Source organism: Pan paniscus, chromosome 2 (assembly GCF_029289425.2).
Source record: "Pan paniscus chromosome 2, NHGRI_mPanPan1-v2.0_pri, whole genome shotgun sequence".
Classification (NCBI taxonomy): Eukaryota; Metazoa; Chordata; class Mammalia; order Primates; family Hominidae; genus Pan; species Pan paniscus.
Window position 1 is genome coordinate 60,635,523 of NC_085926.1, and position 21,682 is coordinate 60,657,204.

Sequence of the window (21,682 nt, forward strand, 5' to 3'; positions counted from 1 at the left end):
ACATACAATATGGAAACCTCACACATGTATGAATCTATTTACAAACTCCCTCTAAATTCAAGTTGTCATTGAAATTACATCTACCTGTATTATAAATCCCATAAAACTGATGCTATAGTTTTTACTTAAACAAACATACATATTCTTAAAACATTAGGAGGAAAAAATGGATTTTTATATTTATCTTACTATTTATGATTTCTTTATTTTTACATAAGGATCTGAGTTTTCATCTATTTTTTCTTGTCATCCCAAAGAACAAAACATTTTTTACAGTGTAAGTTGGTCTGCTGGCAATAAATATTCTGTTTTTGTTTTTCTGAATGCAACTTTATTTTGACTCCGTTCCTGAAGTATGAGTATCTTTGGATATGGACTTCTGGATTGGATAGTCTCATCTCCTTTCAGCACATTGAAGATATTGTTTCATTGTCTTCTTGCTTTCATAGTTTTTGAAGGTAGGTTGGCAGTATTTAACAGTGCAGTATTGTGTATATACTGTGTTGTTTTTCTCCGGCTATTTTCAAGATAGTGTCTTGGGTTTTCAGCAATTTGATTACAATGTGCCTCAGCATCTTGAACGTGTACATTTATCTCTCACCAATTTTGGGAAGTGTGTGGGGCCACTGTTTCTTCAAATATTAGGTTGGCACAAAAGTAATTGTGGGTTTTGTAATGAAAAGTAATTGCAAAACCACGATGACTTTTGCACCAACCTAATATTTTTATGACCCATTCTCTATCACCTTTCCTTCTGGGGAACCAATTACTCATATGTTAAAAGAATTATCCCATAGGAACCTGAGGCTCTGGTTGCTTTTTTTTTTAATCCTTTTTAAAAATACAATCTCTGTTCTTCATGGAGAAAATCTATATTGATATTATCAAATTCACTGACTGCTTTGGTCTGCCTGTGTATGTATATTCCAAAGGTCAGCCAGAGATTTGAGCAGAATTTACACCAAAAATTTGTAATGCTCCTTTTCTGGCCCTCTTTTTAATGACATTCCTCCCTCACTTTCCAGTAGCTGGGGTTGCTCCAAACTCTGTCCCCTGGTTCATAAGGCCAGAAAGACTGAGCTTCCTACAGGAGTTTCAGCCACTCTGTGTGGCCCTACCTGTAGCTTGACCTCAGGATAATAGTCATAAGAAATTTAACCTATACTACTTCCAGGTGTCTTCAACCCCCTTTGAGAATCTTGCTGCCTTTGTTCATTCTTCAGATCCCTCAGAGAGTTTTGTTGTTGCTGTTGTTTGTGTTTTGTGAGGGTTTACAGACTACATGGGAAGCAGAAATTGTTCTTTGGGATTCAACTTTTACAAAAATCACAAGCACTCATCTCATTTGTGGCAGTGAAAGTAATATTTACAACGTTAACGTTAAATAACATACCTTGCTACAGGTTTCCAGTAAATATCTTGTATTATGCTGCGTAAGCTCCTCCTATTTCTAGCTCGTTAAATAAATATTATTTGCTTGTTGGTCTTATTTAACAGAAAAAAAAGGAGTCTCTACTTATTAATTCATTAGTTTTATTTTCCACAGATTGATTTTGTTACTCTCCTTTAATAATGAAAGTTCTCAGGGCTATTAATTTTCTGCTAAATACAGCTTTAGCCATTTAAAATATTGATGCATAGAGTTCTTACTCGCCTAACAGTTTATTACATAGTTTCCTTTCCTATTTGAATCTGGAGTTTTTAGAAAAAAATTTGGTTTTTGTTATCATTATTTCTCTTTTCCAAGCTACTGATTTTTGCATTTAAACTTTTGCTATTAATGTCTAGCTCTATTTCAGTGTAGGCAGAGCATGGAGCCTGTTAACACTTTATATTTCATAATTTAATATGGTTTCTTTGAGATATAATATATGATCGATTTTTTTCTAAATGCTTCATGGCTTCTTAAAAAAGTGTATTGCTTATTTCTAGAGAACAAAATTTAATAAATATTTATTAAATCAGCTTTGTTAGATTATTAAAATACTCTATCAATTCTGTGTTTATTTGACCCATGAAAGATCAATAAAAGTGTATTAAAGTGTCATACAACAATTCTACTTCCATCAATTTTTCCTTATATTTCTAACAGCCTTTGTTTCATGTATTTTGAGGCTGTTACCATGTCAATAAAAATTCAGAACTGCCTTATCTTCATTGTGAAGTCTATCTTAAAGAAAATATAACCTTCTTGATTGCATTTAATATTTTTATAGCCTTTGATTCTATTTCATCTAAATATTGCCAAGATTACTTTTTTTTTATTTCGCTTCTGCCTAATAAATCTTGTCCATTCTATTGTTCTTTCGTTTTTAATCTAATGAGTTACTTTGTTTTAGGTATATTTCTTCTCAGTACCCTACAGTTAGATTTTGCTTTTTAACTGAAATATACAGTTGTTGTATTTTAATAGACTAGTTTAATAAACATTTCACAATGAGATTCAGCTTTACACAATGCTTTCACATTTATATTTGCTCTTTTCAACATATCAGGTACAGGGGAAATGTCATTCCTATGTTATGCATAAGGAAATTCAAAGCCAGATAGGTTAGATGCATTTCCCAAGGTCATTCAGGTAATATATGGCAGTGGCAAGACTTAACCAAAGGATAATAATACTAAGAAAATGGCTTTTTACAAACATATAATATCCCCTTGCTGAACATCAATATTCAGATAGACAATTTGGTCAAATTATGGTTTGTTTGTTTGTTTGTTTGTTTGTTTTTTTAGACAGAGTTTCGCTCTTACTGCCCCGGCTGGAATGCAATGGTGCAATCTCAGCTCACTGCACCCTCCACCTCCTGGGTTCAAGTGATTCTCCCGCCTCAGCCTCTTGAGTAGCTGGGATTACAGGCACTCGCCACAAGGCCAGGCTAATTTTTATATTTTTAGTAGAGTTGGGGTTTCTCCATATTGGCCAGGCTCGTCTCAAACTCCTGGCCCCAGGTGATCCACCCACCTCAGCCTCCCAAAGTGCTGGGATTACAGGTGTAAGCCCCCATGTCCAGCCATGGTCAAATTATCTAATTTTTCTTCCACTGGGTGACTTTATACTATTTATTTTTATTGCCGTAAATGATATGTTTGTAACACTGTAATCTTATTGCATGCTTTGTGTAGTTTATGCTTTACAGTTTTTTCTTTGTTTTATATACTATTGGCCCTCCTTGTCTGTGGGTTCCACATCTGTGGATTCAACCAATCATGGATTGAAAATGCTCAGTGATATGGTTTGGCTCTCTGTCCCCACCCAAATCTCATCTTGTAGCTCCCATAATTCCCTTGTGTTGTGGGAGGGACTTGGTGGAAGATAATTGAATCATGGGGGGTGGGTCTTTCTCATGCTGTTCTCCTGATAGTGAATAAGTCTCACAAGATCTGATGGTTTTAAAAACAGGAGTTTCCCTGCACAAGCTCTCTCTTTTTGCCTGCTGCCATCCACATAAGATGTGACTTGCTCCTCCTTGCCTTTCACCTTCTGCCATGATTGTGAGGCCTCCCCAGCCACGTGGAACTGCAAGTCCAATAAACATCTTTGTTTGTAAATTGCCCAGTCTCAGATATGTCTTTATCAGCAGCAGTAAAAAGGACTAATACACTCAGGAAAAAAAAATGGCATCTATACTGAATATGTACAGACATTTTATTATCATTATTCCCTAAACAATACAACTATTTATATAGCATTTACACTGCATTAGGTATTATAAGCAGTCTAGAGATAATTTAAAGTAGTCTGTAGGTTACATGCAAATATTATGCCATTTTATTCCAGGGACTTGAGCATCCACAAATTTTGGTATCTGGAAGCAATCCTTCACAGATACCAAGGGACGACAGTACTTGGTGATTTAGATCAGGCTGCACATTCTTTTCTCTCTCCATTGGTTTGGAAGTCATGCATCCCATTTTGTTTCTAATAGTGGCACCTGGTATATCACAAAGAATATTAATATTTGTTGAATGAATACATTTTAAAACTTTCAAATATTTAGAATATTTGAGTCTACCCCTAGAAAAATGAGAATTTGTCACAAATTTATTTCTGGACCTTGTAAATATGATCCTGGGTTTCTCATTGCTTAGTGTTAAATATTAAAGTATTAAATATTTAATGCTTATTAAAGCATTATTTTGTGTGACATATTTTCTCTTTCAAAAGCATAGTTTTACATTTGCATTCAGTATTATAATTAAAGTTACAATCACTTAAATCTCACTTTTTGTTAACTTGGTTTAATTATTAACAACCAGCCACTTCTCTGTTACTGAATTCTTTTGTTGTTGTTGTGGTTGTTATTTAGTTTTTATTTCATAATCATAAACTTTACTCTGCAATCCAGCTAGGCATGGAAGGGAACAAGGAAAACATGGAACCCAAGGGGAACTGCAGTGAAAGCACAAAGATTCTAGGATACTGCGAGCAAATGGGGTGGAGGGGTGCTCCCCTGAGCAACAGAAGAAATGGTCTGGTGGTTAAGATAAAACACAAGTCAAACTTATTAGAGCTGTCCACAGTCAGCAATGGTGACCTTCTTGCTGGTCTTGCCATTCCTGAACACAAAGCGCTCCATGGCCTCCACAATATTCATGCCTTCTTTCACCCTGCCAAAGACCACTTGCTTGCCATCCAACCACCTGGTCTTGGCAGGGCACATGAAAAACTGGGAACCATTTGCATTGGGTCCAGCATTTGCCATGGACAGGATGCCAGGACCTGTATGCTTCAGGATGAAGTTCTCGTCATCAAATTTCTCCCTGTAGATGGACTTGCTACCAGTGCCATTATGGCATGTGAAGTCACCACCCTGACATACAAACCCTGGAATAATTCTGTGAAAGCAGTAACCCTCATAACCAAATCCTTTTTCTCCAGTGCTCAGAGCATGAAAATTTTCTGCTGTCTTTGGAAGCTTGTCTGCAAACAGCTCGAAGGAGACGCAGCCCAAGGGCTCGCTATTGACAGCAATGCCGAAGAACACAGTGGGGTTGACCATAGCTGGTAATATGGGGCTCCCAGTGGCAGCACCATCTGTGAAGTCTCTGTTACTGAATTCTTAACTTCAGTTTCTCTCTCAGTTACCTGGGCAGTGGTTCCTAAATGTTAGTATGTATAAGAATCTCCTAGAGAGATTGTTAATGCACAGATTGCTACAGTTCATCCAGAGTCCTAACTGTTCTAAGCAGTAGGTTTTATAGCAATATTTTGTACCATATAGTGTGGCCAAAAAAAAAAAAAATCTGATTTTTTGCTCCTTTATAAGGCTATTTTGTTTGCCTGTGTGTGTGAAGGATTTTTTTTACTTTGCTCTTTAAAAAATTACCAAGTTGAAATGATATAAAACCCTTTTCATTAATGTTGCCTGGAGTATGGAAAGTCCCTTCAATTTTTGTTTTTTGGTATTGGGTTTTGTTTTTTGTTTGTTCGTTGTGCTCCGAAGAGCTTTTATTAATCTTTCACTACTATTTGTGTCTAATTGCTTCTGCCTCAAGAACATCTGTGATTCTTACTTTGGTTCTGGGTGTTCAAGTCTATGATCTCTATTTTCTATATTTTTAATCCTCTCTTTTGTTATTTTAATTTTTATTGCACCTGTTCATTTCAACAGAAATTATCAATTTTTTTCCCCTCTTGATTTTTTCTTTTTCTTCTTTTTTTTCTCTTGAGACAGGGTCTCTGTCATCCAGGCTGGAGGGCAATGGCACAGCCACAGCTCACTGCAGCCTCCACCTCCCCAGGCTCAGGTGATCTACCCACCTCAGCCTCCCAAGTAGCTGGGACTGCAGGTGTGTGCCACCACACCTGGCTAATTTTTGCCTTTTTTGAAGTGACAGGTTTACATGTTGCCCAGGCTGGTCTCAAACTCCTGGGCTTGAGCAATCTGCCTGCATTGTCTCCCAAAGTGCTGAGATTACAGGCTTGAGGTACCACACCTGGCCATGAGTTTTTTTTAAAATAGTGATTTCTTTTCAGCTTCCGACACAGACTTCAATTGTGTTATGACATTCTGGTCTCTTTACAATATTTTCTTGACTAATCCATCTCCTTTTCCAAATAATCCTACTTTTTATAATCTAAACTTATTCTCTCATTTCACTTTCTGTTTCCTGATGCTGTTGAGGATGACAAAAAATCCCTTCAGATTTCTGCGACATATCATCTTGGGAGGTCAACATTTACTCTGAGTCTCTGAGATACTGTTCCCTTTTCCTTGTCCATAATGATTTCTTTTTATTTTAGTTTATCATGAAAGAGACAGTGTTTGCCAAGAAAGAGATGAAGATTGTCTTTATGTGTCACTTAAACATAAATCTCTTACAGCTAAATGACACGTTGGTTTACAAAACTTATATCCTAATTTCCATCCTCTAGCAGGTTTTCCACCTAGCATACCTGTTGGGATTGGCATAGACTCTTCTTGTATCACTACCTGCATCTGTGTTATGAAAAACAACAATCCCCAAGGCCCTCGTAGTTTCAGCATAGATATAGTGCTTTTACTGTGACAGATCCTGACAAATACATTTCCAAAAATATTTCTGCCCTATTTAGGAAGCAGGATAATGGCCTTCCAAAGGCGTCTACATTCTAGTCCCTAAAATCTGTGAATGTGTTAGATTACATGGCAAAGGAAAATTAAGGTAGCAGATAGAATTAAGTTTGCTAATTGTCTGACCTTAAAACAGGGAGATTATCCTCCAGTACCGGGGTGTGACCAATGTAATCACGAGGGTCATTAAATCTCAAAAACAGAAGTAGAAGAGTCAGAGCAATGCAATAGGAAAAAGAGTTGAATGGCCATTGCTGATGTTGAAGATGAAAGGGGGCCACAAGCTAAGGAATGCAGGCAGCTTCTGGAAGGTAGGAAGGACAAGGAAACACATTTTCCCTTAGAAACCTCAGAAAGGAATTCAGCCTGACTAACATCTTAGCCCACTAATATCCATCTATTTCAAACTTCTGACCTCCCAAACTGTAAAATAATAAATCTATGTCATTTTGAACCTCAAAGTTTGTGTTAATTTATTACAGCAGCCACAGAAAACGAATATATGACCATTTATTTGAGTAACCACTATTTGCATTCTTCACATGCATATGCAAAAGATGTCTTCATTAAAAGTGATGCTTCACAAAAGTACTTACATGTATAGTAATTCTTGTTCACTTTTCTGATTAGCGTTTCCATGTTTCTGAAGCAAGGGAAAGATAGCAGCCAAATGATTAAAGGTCTTCCCTCCATTTGGCCACAGCATAAGGGAATCACCTGTTGAAATTGTTCATTCTAGTTCCACCAAACATCTCATTAGTAGAATTCTCTACAAGAATCAAAACTAGCTTGACTATAAAAACAAATTTTTAGTGGCAGTGACTTCTTTTTGGCATATATCTTCTTGAGTATTTTTATAGAAAGTTGAACCAGTTATAATAGAGGCTACTACTCCAATATGAATTTAATTTCATTCATTCTTCAATCCCTTCTTGGATAAGGTGCTGATCCACCTAAGTCACTCCCGCGTGAGTGAATGCAAACTTAAGAAATTATACCTTCATAAAATGGGCATATTTTTCAAACTGTGAAAATGTTTTCTTTAAATAGGCATAACTATGGCCTATCTTAATTTCGTATAGCACTAATTTCCCTTGGGGAAGCAGTAAAAGACAATATTTTTTAAAGTTTCTCTCTATCTAGATAGGATGCTAGTAGAAGCAAGATTTCTGTATGTTCTGATATGACCAAGTAGATATTTCTCTACTCACCAGTCTCTGAAAATTCCTGTGTTTACCCAAGATTTAACTCAAGAGGCTAAAGTCGTGGGTAAATATTAAGAGGGAATTGACAAAGGCATATTAAGTCTAAGGAGTAGACTATACTTTTCTAAAATAAACACATAATTACAGAGTTAACACAGCAGCACCTTCTGCCTTGTCAGTGCTGAAGGCCCCATGGCAGCCAGTACTCTTCACTTGACCTCGTCCTGCAAACTTTCTGTACAGCAGATAAAGGCCCAAAGTACACTGTAGTTTAGTGAATAGCATAAACTCATTCATCTGTAAGTACTAGATATTACAACATCAGGCTTATCACTGGTCCTACTATAAAAATAATTTTATGCTTGCACATTGGACACAATTGTTCTGGTGGCATAGCTCTTTAGCTAGACCAGCACTGAATAGAAAGAGGCATCCTCTACTATTAGTCTGCAACAGAACCCAGCATTTCCACCATTGCAAACATCAAACTGGATGAAGACTTTTTATTCCCAGCAGGATTAAGTCAAAACATAGATTGACCTAGGAAAAGAAGCATTAGCCCTTGTCAAATAAGTATAATTACTTGATGACATTGGTTAGTACAGCTGCAAAGAATACTGAGGAAATTAAACCAGCTAATTTGGGAAAGACTAGAAAGGCAATATGAACACCATAAAAACATGGGTAAGGAACAGTGAGATGCTGACCTTTACTGTTTTCTCTGGGCATGATCCTGCCTGGCAGAGCTATGTTTAGGCTCCTCAGAAAACCCGATGCTCTCTTTGCACTACTAGCCAATGTGAAGCAACATTAAAGAAAAAAAAAAAGGAAAGAAAGAAAGAAAGAAAACAATCAGAGAAATGCAAATTAAAACCACAATGAGATATCATCTCACACCAGTTAGAATGGCGATCATTAAAAAGTCAGGAAACATTAGGTGCTGGAGAGGATGTGGAGAAATAGGAACACTTTTACACTGTTGGTGGGACTGTAAACTACTTCAACCGTTGTGGAAGACAGTGTGGTGATTCCTCAAGGATCTAGAACTAGAAATACCATTTGACCCAGCCATCCCATTACTGGGTATATACCCAAAGGATTATAAATCACGCTGCTATAAAGACACATGCACACGTATGTTTATTGCGGCACTATTCACAATAGCAAAGACCTGGAACCAACCCAAATGTCCATCAATGATAGACTGGACTAAGAAAATGTGGCACATATACACCATGGAATACTATGCAGCCATAAAAAAGGATGAGTTCATGTCCTTTGTAGGGACATGGATGAAGCTGGAAACCATCATTCTCAGCAAACTATGGCAAGGACAAAAAACCAAACACCACATGTTCTCACTCACAGGTGGGAACTGAACAATGAGAACACTTGGACACAAGAAGGGGAACATCACACACCAGGGCCTGTTGTGGGGTGTGGGGGTGGGAGGGATAGCATTAGGAGATATACCTAATGTAAATGATGGGTTAATGGGTGCAGCACACCAACATGGCACATGTATACATATGTAACAAACCTGCACGTTGTGCACATGTACCCTAGAACTTAAAGTATAATAATAATAAAAAAAAAGAAAACCATTAAAACGCTTTAGAAATATATAAAGGTAGGCCGGGTGCTGTGGCTCACTCTTGTAATTCCAGCACTATGGGAAGCCAAGACAGGTGAATCACCTAAGGTCAGGAGTTTGAGACCAGCCTGGCCAAAATGGTGAAAGCCCATCTCTACTAAAAATACAAAAATTTAGCCAGGTGTGGTGGCAGGTACCTATAATCTCAGCTACTTGGGAGGCTGAAGCATGAGAATCGCTTAAACCCAGAAGGCAAAGCTTGCAGTGAGCTGAGATTGTGCCACTGCACTCCAGCCTGGGCGACAGAGTGAGACTCTGCCTCAAAAACAACAAGAAAAAAGAAATATATAAATGTTTTCATTTGTATGGGAACTTATGAAATAGTGATTAAGAGAATGGGCTCCAAAGTCAAACTGTGAGGGTTCAGATGCTGGTCTTCCCCTTGCAGAAATGTTATGTAAATTATTTATGCTTCATTTCCTACATCTGTAAACTGGGGGATAATACTGTTACCTCATTGGCTGCTTTGGGAGGATCAACTGTGATAATTCATGTAAAGCTTGTAGCAGAGTGCCTAATCCCTAACAAGAGTTCAACATAATTGCTGCTGCTGCTAGGGAGAGGCTGCAAAGCATTCTGGGTAAGAACAGGGACGCTGGGACAAGATTGTAGAGGCTCTGCCATTGACAAGCTGTAATCTTGAGCAACGTATTTAACTTCTTTGTACCTCACTTCCCTCACCTACAAAATGGAAGTAATAATAACCATTATGAGGGTTGTTGTGAGAATTAAATGAGTTAATATTTGTTAGGTGTTTAGACTAGTATCTGATACATGTCTGACAAATTATTCAGCTGTACATGAATGGTTTTAAAGCTGTGATTATGGAAAACCAAGGGCTTTGTACGGAGGAATGGAGATAAGGAGAGCGTGCAGCCCAGTCCCACTCTGTATGCAAACAAAGTAATTCTAGCTCTTTTACATATTTAACTTTCAAGCAAGATTTTCTTTGAGTAAAGGGTAATGCTGCATTAAAAGAAGAAAGGAAGGAAGGAAGGAAGGAAGGAAGGAAGGAAGGAAGGAAGGAAGGAAACCATGGCTCTATATGCATGAGCCTCATATAAAATATATCAGTACAGGTCTTACAAAACATTGAATGTTTTTATACACATTCCCTAGCAGATTTAACCAGATCAGTTTTAAGGTTCCTTCTAGAAAGGAAGTTCTCCATACCTTGAAAAGTGAATTTCAGTACATTCAAATTTTAAAGACACGACTTCCCATACTTCTTCAGGGTAAATAAAAATCTCAATAATTCTAATTTAACATGCAAAAGCCATGAATATTCACTACAGTCAAATGAATAATAAATCACCCCTGGGTTCAAGTGCTTGCCATGCAAAATTGCCTATTTCCTAGAACATCCAGAAATCTGTTTTTAAATTGCTTTTTATTACTTTTGCTCTTGTGATGGTTGCTCTTCAAAGCAACTTGGAAAAATGTGCCATTCTCAGCATTAAGGCGATAAAGGAGAAATGAGGACAGCAGAACACGGTGCCATCCACAAAAGGAAAGAGAGTCTGTGGATCAGAGGGCTGGGCTCCGGAAGACAGTTTTTAAATGTCACCAGATAAAATTTATGAGATAAAAGGGAATGTTCCTTAGTCATCCTGAGCATTGATATCTACATGAATAATAAATCAAAAGGCTCTTTATCCATTTACTGGTAAACATTACGACCTTAGGTTGAAGATGTGATTTACTCCACTGATATCAACACAACAGAAATCCAGTGAAAGTATCACTGGACTGGCCCCAAGTTCTGGAAAATCAATGATGCGTGGGAGAACAAACATTTTGAGGGGAAGAATATTTTTTTGAAAGTAAATATTTGTGGCACTAGCAACATGAGTGCACTCATTAAGATTTCTTTTAAAGGATTACCCTTTAGTCTCTCCTACATGGAAAACTCAAGTATACTCAAGTTGTCAATTGTATAATTTGATGGAAAGTTATCCCTAGTATTTCCCCCAAATTGGATTGAATTATTAATATTTCACCTTTACAAATACATGCAGTATAATTCAATTTATATAAAATTTAAAATATACAAAACTTACAGTGATTACAAGTACCTAAGCTGGTAATAAAGGTATCAATTAACGAAGTAAAATGGATACGTCAAAGGACAGGATAGTGACTACCTCTAATATGATCAGAGAGAGGGTTCAGATCAGGGAATTTTCAGAGGACTGCTGGGGATGCTAGAAATACAATGTATTGACTTGGGTGAACCTTGAGATAGGTGTTTATTTATAGTTATTCGTTAAACTGTTCATACATGTCATATGCACTTTTCCTGTACAAATTATATTTCACAATTTTATTTAAATAGTATGTTTCATTCTGAGATGACTCTCCAATCTATTACATGAGACACAGTTATACTCAAAAAGGTGTTCATTCTTTTTCTCTGAAATTCAGATTTAACTGGGCGTCCTGAATTTTATCTGGCAACTGTAAACCAATCAGAATAGCATGGTTAGATTACAAATAATATATATATTTTAAAAGACAGGAAAATAAACCACAGATAAAATGCATTCTTAAAAGTCTTAGTCATTTCATTTCATATTCTATTAATATGATACATTTGTGTTTCATGGTTTCTGACCTCCTGTGACCCCTTGTGTCCAGCGGACTATAAACATAAGTATGCTACCTAGACACAAACTAATTTACTTAAAGGAAGGCAAAGAAGCTGACCATTATAAATACAGCATGCCTTAGAAAGGAGAGTTTCAAGTCAAAAACAAATCTGGAAAAAAAATTAATTTGCTTCTTTTTTGTAAAGCAATGATGTGTCTTTTTTATGTGCATTTGTTCACACAGTAAAAGAAAAGGCAATCAAATAGGTAAAATGGATGCTGTATTGGTCCCTTATACACACAAAGAATTACACATCTGTCTAACAATGCTAACCACTCTGAACGATAATTATGGATCAATGCTTTAAAAAATATCCTGAATTGCCTGCAGAAATGGCAAGGAGAATTCAATTAAATTATTTGTAAAAGCCAGAGTCTTTTTTTCCTATCCATCTGCTACTTGAAATGGGATGACCTTTCAAATAGTGCTTGCTGTTCTCAATGCAAACTCTAAATAAAGAAGTGGAGTGTGGCTTTTTTTTTCCTTTCCAGGTTCAGCATAGATACAGCATTTGTACTGACATTCTACACCACTCCAAAGAATGCAGATCTGGCTTCTAGAACATAAAAGAGGCGTTTCAGGAATATAAATCAGGCTTTTGTCCCATACCTTCAGTCATGACATTTGGCTTCTATCAGAAAGGTGTGCGGCTTCTGAGATAAGTGTTTGAGAACAAGCTACATGAAGTAATTTACTCCCTGGAGAAAAATTGCAAACCTCACCCCCAAACAAACGGCATAAAGTAAATGTGTTAGTGAAGAACCTTTTGTTAAACTACCTATGGCTGGGGAGCTAAATAGAAAAGGTCAGATATTTAAGCTAACAATGGGCTCAAAACAAACCTTCCAACAGGTCTCTCAATAGGCCTACATTATCAACTAACAACTTGCACTATTAAGACTATTAATAGTAATAAGCCATGCTTTCTTCACTGAGTCTATATATATTTTACATTGTTTTATTGCTCCCCTACCCTTTTTAATTTTTAAAGCATTTCCAGTTTGGTCCTTTGTGTGCTTTTTTAAAAATTAGGATTTTGGACAAACTTTCATGTATTTTTCTTAATAAAAGTGTATCAAGCACATTTCAAAAAGTTCAAAAAATACAGAAATATAAAAAATAATCTATTACCACATCACCCAGAGAAATTGACTCTTAACAGTCTGGTGTTTATACTCCCATTCATCTTAATACATAAGCGTATCACAAAATTAGATGATATTATATAACAATCAAAACTAATCAACTGTTTTATGAACATCTTTCTATGCCATAAGTAACAATCTGTATCATTATACAAAAATTTTCATTACACCTTTTAAATGTTTTATGGGTATCTCTGTGTGTGTATAGTTGTAAAATATAACTTTTAAGTGAATTTATTTAAATACCCAACTACTTATGAGTACATAGATTTACAGCTTTTTCCACTATTATAAACAAAACTGAAATGAGCATCCATACACACATCTTTGCAGTTATTTCCTTAGTATTACTTTCCAGAAATAGTATAGCTGGACCAGAAAGTATAAACATTATTAGAGCCTTTTGGTTAATATTGTCAATATGCCTTCCAGAAAGGTTACTAAGCAAGGTAGGTAGATTTCCCTCTACTGTATAATACTGAGAAATATCAGTTTTTTGGATACTTGTCAGTGTGAGAAAAAATGTCATTATTGCTCTAATTATTATTGCTTTGATAACTAATGGGGCTGAGAGTTTTACTGGTGTTTTATAACTCTTCCTCTGTGAATCATTATTCAGATACTTTTCAAATGGTAATTTGTAAAGTATTTTGAATTTTGGCCCATTTTTCTATAAGAAAAAAGCATTATCTTAAAGTACAACACCATTAGGATTTAAGATAAATACACACACACACACACACATACACACACAATGAGAAAAAATGCTACAGATAATAATAATTTTAATTTAAAAATAATAGCATAACAAATTAAACAAAAATGCACCCATACGCCAGGTGCAGTGGTTCACACCTGTAATCCTAACACTTTGGGAGGCCGAGGCAGGTGGATCACCTGAGGTCAAGGAGTTCAAGACCAGCCTGGCCAACACGGTGAAAAAATACAAAAAAAGTAGCCAGGTGTGGTGGTGCATGCCTGTAATCCCAGCTTCTCAGGAGGCTGAGGCAGGAGAATCGCTTGAACTCGGGAGGCGGAGGTCGCCATGAGCCAACATCATGCCACTGCACTCCAGCCTGGGCAACAGAGCGAGAGTCTGTCTCAAAAAAAAAAAATACACAGGCATGTATGTATGTGGTATATAAAATAAGTCAATACTCTATCCCAGCACTATTTCCAATTCTATTTTCCCATGGCAACTAAAAAAAACAAAACAAAAAATAGAAACAATTACTTGTTTATCCTTCTACATCTTTTTCTAGTTTCATACCAGTATATATAAACAGGTTTTGATATAGTCATTGTTTGCTTTGTAATTCCAACGGTCTCATATCATTCCAATTAGTCAAATGATTAGATGCTGCCATATCATGGACATGCTGGACATCACATACAGATGTATTTAGTTATTATTATTAGTTCCATAATATTTCATAGTGTGGTTATAGTATAAATATATTCAACAATCTCACTATTCATGTGCTGTTTTTATGTTAATGTTATTTATCTTGATTTTTTTTTTGCCACCACTAAAAATGCAGCCAACATCTTTAAATATACATTTTCACATCAGAGATTACTGACTCCCAAAATTAAGGTTGCAGAGTCAAAGAGCAAGTGTACCATTAATTTTGATAAATATATCCAGATTTAGCAGTATATGAAACTCTTCCATTTCTAAGCACCTTTAACAAGCATGGATATTGTCAATATTTTCCAATTTTGTCAACTACTTGACTGGAAAAGTATTTATTTCATTGTGATTTTAATTTGTATTTCCACAACTACTAGTAAAGTTGAGCAGAGTTGCATGTCTCTTGGTCACTTAAATTTTCCCTCTGTGAATTGCCAATTAATATCCCTAGTCATTTTTCTCAAATATGGTATATAACTATATGTCATCAGTGTCTAAGAATTCCTATTTTTCTAAAATTTATATTGTTTAATGTACATTCATATATTTAATTCATCTGAATTTTTAGATTTTTATTGTAAAAAATAGTGGTCTAACATTTACAACTTACTGATGAAAAGCCAATTTTCATAGCATCTTTTATTAGATAAACATACATTTCCCAAATGAATTGAAAAGACCCTTTTTTTTTTTTTTTTTTTTTAAGACAGGATCTCCCTTTGTTGTCCAGGCTGGAGTGCAGGGGAGTGACCTCGGCTCACTACAGCCTCGACTTCCCTGGCTCTGGTGATCCTCCAACCTCAGCCTCCCAAGTAGCTGGGACTACAGGCATGTGCCACTGTAATTGCCCAATGGGTTCTCCTTGCCTACTGCCTAGACAGAGCCAATTTATCAAGACCAGGGAACTGCAATAGAGAAAGAGTTTAATTCACGCAGAGCAGGCTGTATGGGAGACTGGAGTTTTATTATTACTCAAATCAGTCTCCCCCCACACTCAGGGATCCAAACTTTTAAGAATAATGTGGTGGATAGGGGGTCGGAAAGGGGGGAGTGCTGATTGGTTGGGTGGGATATGAAATCATAGGGAGTCGAAGCTGTCCTCTTATGCTGAGTCAGTTCCTGGGAGGGGGCCACAAGGCCAGATGAGTCAGTTTATCCATCTAGGTGGTGCCAGCTGATCTATGGAGTGTAGGGTCTACAAAATAGCTCAAGTACTGATCTTAGGTTTTACAATAGTGATGTTTTCCTGTGGAGCGATTTGGGAGGTTTAGAATCTTGCAGCCTCCAGCTGCATGACTCCTAAACCATAATTTCTAATCTTGTAGCTAGTTTGTTAGTGCTGTAAAGGCAGTCTAGTCCCCAGACAGGAAGGGGGTTTGTTTTGGGAAAGGGCTGTTATCATCTTTTTTCAAAGTTAAACTGTAAACTGAGTTCCTCCCAAAAGTTAGTTCAGCCTACACCCAGGAATGAACAAGGAAAGCTTGGAGGTTAGAAGCAAGATGGAATCAGTAAGGTCAGATCTCTTTCACTGTCATAATTTTCTCAGTTATAATTTTTGCCAAGGTGGTTTCGCCACCATGCCTTGCTAATTTTTTGTATATTTTATACAGACGGGGTTTCGCCATGTTGCCCAGGCTGGTCTCTAACTCCTGGGGCTCAAGCACTCTGCACATCTTGGCCTCCCAAAATGCTGGGATTACAGGTGTGAGCCACTGCATCCAGCTGAAAGGACACTTTTACTGAATATTAAGTTCATATATTTGGATCTGTTTCTCTTTTTTCTGTTTCATTTATAAAATGTTCTCGTGGCTAACAACAAACCATTTTAATAACAGTAACTTTATAATACATTTTAATGTTTAGAAGAAAAAGTAAAAATGAAACCTGTTGCCATTCTGATAAATTATATTAACATATCTATTTTATAGGAATGAATGACATTTTATAATAAAAAAACTATTAGGGAATATGAGTATGACTCTTTTGACAGGCAGTTTTATCTCCATAACATTTTTCTTTTTTCTATATAGGCCTTTTTTGTTAAATTGTTACTAAGGATTTTATATTTTTTGTTTCCAAAGTAATTTTTTTCTATTTCTAGATAACTAGTTATTGAAAGTATAAATAAAAAATTTGATTTTTATATATTTATTTTGTGATCATCCAGCTAACATGTTTTCTTAGTAACTGTGTAACAGTCATAAATTCTCTATGAATACAATCATATCACATGACAGTGAAGAGAGTATCATTTTCCTCGGTTAATTTTTTTGTTTGATTACAACAAGCAGAACCCATAACACAGTGCTAAGTAACAGTGCTAATAGCAAATATTCCTGTGTATTCTTCCTGATTTAATATGAGTGACTTTTATATTTTACTGTTTAACATAATGTTTGATTATAGGTCTTTATAAATATTCCTTATTGTGTTTAACTTCCTTCCGTGCCCATTTTATTTAGAGTATTGCTAGAAATTTCTAATACATTTTATCACATTTCTTATCAGTATGCATACTGAGTTGAATACAGTCCTCCATAATTTATAGTCATGTGGAATCTCAAGTGACTTTATTTTGAAACTGGGTCTTTGCAGATGTAATTTGTTAGATTACAGTAATTAGAGGTCATAAGGGATTAGAGCGGCCCCTACCCAATGACTGTTGCCCTTATAAGAAGCAAAACCAGAGATATAGTCAGACACGCAGAGAGAATACCATGTGATAAAGGAGACAGAGACTGGAGTAATGTGTCTGCATGCCAAGAAATGCCAAGGACTGTTGGCAGCTACTAAAAGGTAGGAAAAGGCAAGGGAGGGCCACCCCTTAGAGTCTTCAAAGGCAGGATGTCCCTGCTGGTACCTTGATTTTGAACCTCTAGCTTTCAAAACTGACAGACAATAAATGTCTGTTATTTTAAGCCACTCATTACCAAATTACCAAACGGTAATTTGTTATGGTGGTTTTAGGAAATTAACAAAGCATATGTTGTATAATCAAATCATTTTAATCTTTTAATTAATGGTATAAATTTCCAATTCAGAACCAGTTTGTAATTTTTGAAATGAAGCCTATTTTAAACATTTTATCATGTTTTCATAAGCAGATAGATACAAGTTGCTATTTTTTAATTATATACTTCCACATATGAAAATGAAATTAGCACAAAATATCTCATTAGTGTTATTTATCTCAAGTTTTGATATAACATTTTGCTAGATTTGTACAGTTGAGCCCCATTCTATTTTCTCTATAGTCTTGAATTGTTTAAGAACCATAGGGAATATCTGTTTTTTAAAGCTTTCATATGTTACAAGTATCTTTTAATCTTTTAAAGTACCTGTTTTTAAATATCTAATTTACATGTAAAACTATCTGGGCCTGGTGCCTTTTTTCTAGTGGTACATCTGTAATAATTTTCCACTTTCTTCTATGATTATTGGTATTAAATGTTTTTATTTTGCCTATGGGAATAATATAATACTGAATGTATATATACTTTTCTAAAGAATCATCATTTTCCTAGATTTGAAAGTGAATGGCTATAAAAATTTTTTTTAAAAAAAATCTAGCCGTACCAGTATTGATTGGCAGAGTTGACCAAGGGAAGCTAGGAGGGTACATAGCATCTTCCTCCCACACGACTACATGTGCATTGAATCAGAAGATGGCAGTCTTCCAAGAATAAAAAGAATCATCAAGGGAATAAGAGCAGTTCTCATCCCTAGTTAGAATCTCTAAACAAACCAAAGCAAATGTTTTTATTTGAATCATCAGGACTGTGTCACAGTGAAACCTAGATGGTTTGTCTTCAAGTCATTTACTACTCCCCTAAAGTCTTAGCAAAAGTATGCTAAAAAAGTTTATGACATTTCCACTGAGCTACAATAAAGCTTCTATTTTTTTAGATACTTGACAAAATTTTAAAAAGAATTATTTTTCCCCCACACCTGCACACATTTTAAAATATCTTCAACTTTTCTAAAAAACAATTTTCTCTACAGCTCTCCCAGACTTCACAAACATATTCTTTTATTCATAGCAGATGGAGGAAATTAGAGTAACATATTTGCTCTAAAATCATTAGTGCTGCATCAGCACTTCTGATCTAAATGACATTTCAAGGGGTTATTGTTACATAGAGCAAGGCTTTGCTCCAGGCAGAAAGAGACAGAAAAACAACTTGAAAAATGAACCTTTTTTTGCAATTAGCTTCTGCATCTTAATTTGTTGAATGCCATTCTATTTGGATTTTAAATACAAATCAAAGGAAGAATAAAGTGATCCAATTCTGTCAGGGTCATACCTTCCTTACTGGTCAGTCCTCTGATTAATCATTATAGCTGCTTCCTAAAAAATAATGTTGTTAAAACTTACCATCAACTACTTGATTCTCTGGAAGACTAACATATTCTTACTTCTCAGAGATATCTGAGAGGCTGATAAGTCTGCTCTTTAGCCTCAAGAAATGCCTAAAATTAAACTATTTAACTGGTGAGCTTCACATGACTGCCACTCTGTCCAAGAGATAAATAAACATCCCTGGCTGAAGAATGAACCAACCCATGGGTGTTTCTTTAAAACACACTCTGTTAAGTCCACTGTGGAATTAAAAAAAAAAAAAAAAAGTTTAAGGTACTACACAACTGGAAAATGCAATCTTGTAAACATAAGAGAAGCCACAGAGAATGATACAAGATAGCAACAATCATACTTTATATTTTTACACTGCATTACAATTTTCAAACTACTTTCATGACACTTTTCTTATTTTATCCTCAGAGTAAATCCATAATGGAAGCAGGATAAAAGAGGAAGGAGACATAAACATAGAACTTCAGAGATGAAAGCAACATTAAAGGCATCAATAACCTTCTTTACAGATAAGAAAATGGAGACCAAAGGGAAATAAGAACCTTCACCTTGTTTCAGAGTCAGGCAAGCAAAGCTAATGAAGTGAAGGCTTGTCACCCCAAGTTGCAAAAAGGAGTCACAAAAATAAGACAAGAAAGAGAAAGATGATAGAAATACAGGACGCTAATTTGGATTTAATGTACTTTTTTAAAAAATAGAAAAGGAAAAGCAATTCTATTGAATTCGGGTTTGAAATTCAACGTTGGTCTCTAGGGATCACTTGGCTATGGTGGTTTTATGCCATTACCAGATCCCTTTGAGAAAAATACTATTTTGAAATTCATGGTTTCCAGTAAATATGTTCAAGGCTTTGAAGAACATACTCCTGTAGGTGTAAATGGTGTATACACATATACACAAAAGCTCGAAAACACTACTTAATTACTGAACGGAGTGTAAACATTCTACAGCTCAGTTAAGAAGCTACACATGCGTCTCACACCCACCATCTCTCCAGCTGTCCTCCACACACCATCCCAGCAAGTCCTAGCTGACCCTCTTAATACTGTGACCTCTCTGTCGTATAATAAAGGTTGAAAATCATCCTTCCTTTGAATAAGAATATATTAGAACTATATTATTTTTTGTTACAGCCTTCTCAAAAATGTATTTCAAGCCACACATAGGCCATTGTCCTGGCATCTTTTATTTAACAGACAATAGCTATTTTCCACGACTCAGTCCAGAATATTCTTTAACATCTACATCTAGGATATTATCATAATTATAATAAGAGACGGCACTACACGGATGAAGCTGGAAGCCATCATTCTCAGGAAACTAACACAGGAACAGAAAACCAGACAGCATATGTTCTCACTCATAAGTGGGAATTGAACAATGAGAACACATGGACACAGGGAGGGGAACATCACACATCGGGGCCCGTTGGGGGTTTGGGGGGCAAAGGGAGGGATAGCATTAGGACTAATGCATGCGGGGCTTAAAACCTAGATGACAGGTTGATGGGTGCAGCAAACCACCATGGCACATGTATACCTATGTAACAAACCTGCATGTTCTGCACATGTAACCCAGAACTTTAAGTAAAAAAGAAAAGAAAGGTGCAAAAGTAAAAACATTAAAAGTGGAATCATGATTTTAAAAAATAAATTCACAGTGGTGTTGAAAGATCATATCAGGGTTAGAGGACAAGTCTTTGTGTTAGAATGAACACTTAATTTATTAACAGAATGAACAATAATTACCTCGACATTTTAAAACAGCATTTTGTCACCTTTCAAACGTTTGGGAACAGAGAAGGTGAAACACCATGTCTGACACACTGTGGAAAGTTTTATAATTCTCCTCAAAAAGGAAGAAAAAATATTTCTATTTCCATTCCAGATCTGCACAATATATTCTTGCATCCCATTTGGTCTGATTCATTTACATTTTGCTGAATTCTGTTTTTGTCCATTTTCATCATTCAAAAGATTTTAAAAATTCAACAACATCAAAAAGCCATCAAAAGATGCTTTCAGATGAAATTGCACAGAAAATAAGCACATGAATTAGTGAAGCAACTTCCAAGTTATACAATTGTGGCACTTACATCTTTTCTCATCTTGTCCGAGAATTAATTGTACTGCTGAAATTAGACATCCAGCCTGCTCCATGCAGACAGGAGCCCAAGCCGGAAGCAAATTCTTTGAATAACAACACTGCCTTCTGATTCTTTTCACATGGCTACATTTTTGACATTTCCTTCAATCTTCTACCCAGTTGCAGTGTGACTATGACAAAAGATTTCTGTAGGCATGACTGGCATCTCTGCGGTAAGTGGTAGGGAATGGAATAGGCAACAAGTCCCTTTAGTAGCTCCAAAAAGCCCACAGGCACTCTGCAAACCTTTTGCATACATGCTCTTAAGTAAAGGATGTGAAAAATGGAAACCGTGATGACAATTTTAATCACCTGACAGATGATTCTATGATCTACTATAACTTTATAATGGCAAAGCCACTGACACAGGAGACTGACAGGCATATATTCTCTCTCTGCCTCTAAGTCTATTAAATGTTTATCTGGGGGGTTTACACATGGATAGAGATGACCTTAACAGAGTATTTATTGAATCTATCCACGGATAAATTATAAATGACGAAAACTTTAACTAGGTGGAATTTTCATGGTTATTTTTAAT

At 36.0% G+C, this 21,682-nt stretch overlaps 2 protein-coding genes across 10 annotated transcripts in view; both read right to left on the reverse strand.

The window, feature by feature from the left end:
• Positions 1 to 21,682, reverse strand: part of FHIT (fragile histidine triad diadenosine triphosphatase) — a 1,503,390-nt gene that overhangs the window by 939,906 nt on the left and 541,802 nt on the right. The gene's annotated exons all lie outside the window — the stretch shown is intronic.
• Positions 4,307 to 10,049, reverse strand: LOC100986066 (peptidyl-prolyl cis-trans isomerase A-like). Its single transcript, XM_034956784.3, has one exon. The coding sequence runs from the start codon at positions 5,001 to 5,003 to the stop codon at positions 4,509 to 4,511; it is 495 nt and encodes a 164-aa protein (XP_034812675.1). The 5' UTR covers positions 5,004 to 10,049; the 3' UTR covers positions 4,307 to 4,508.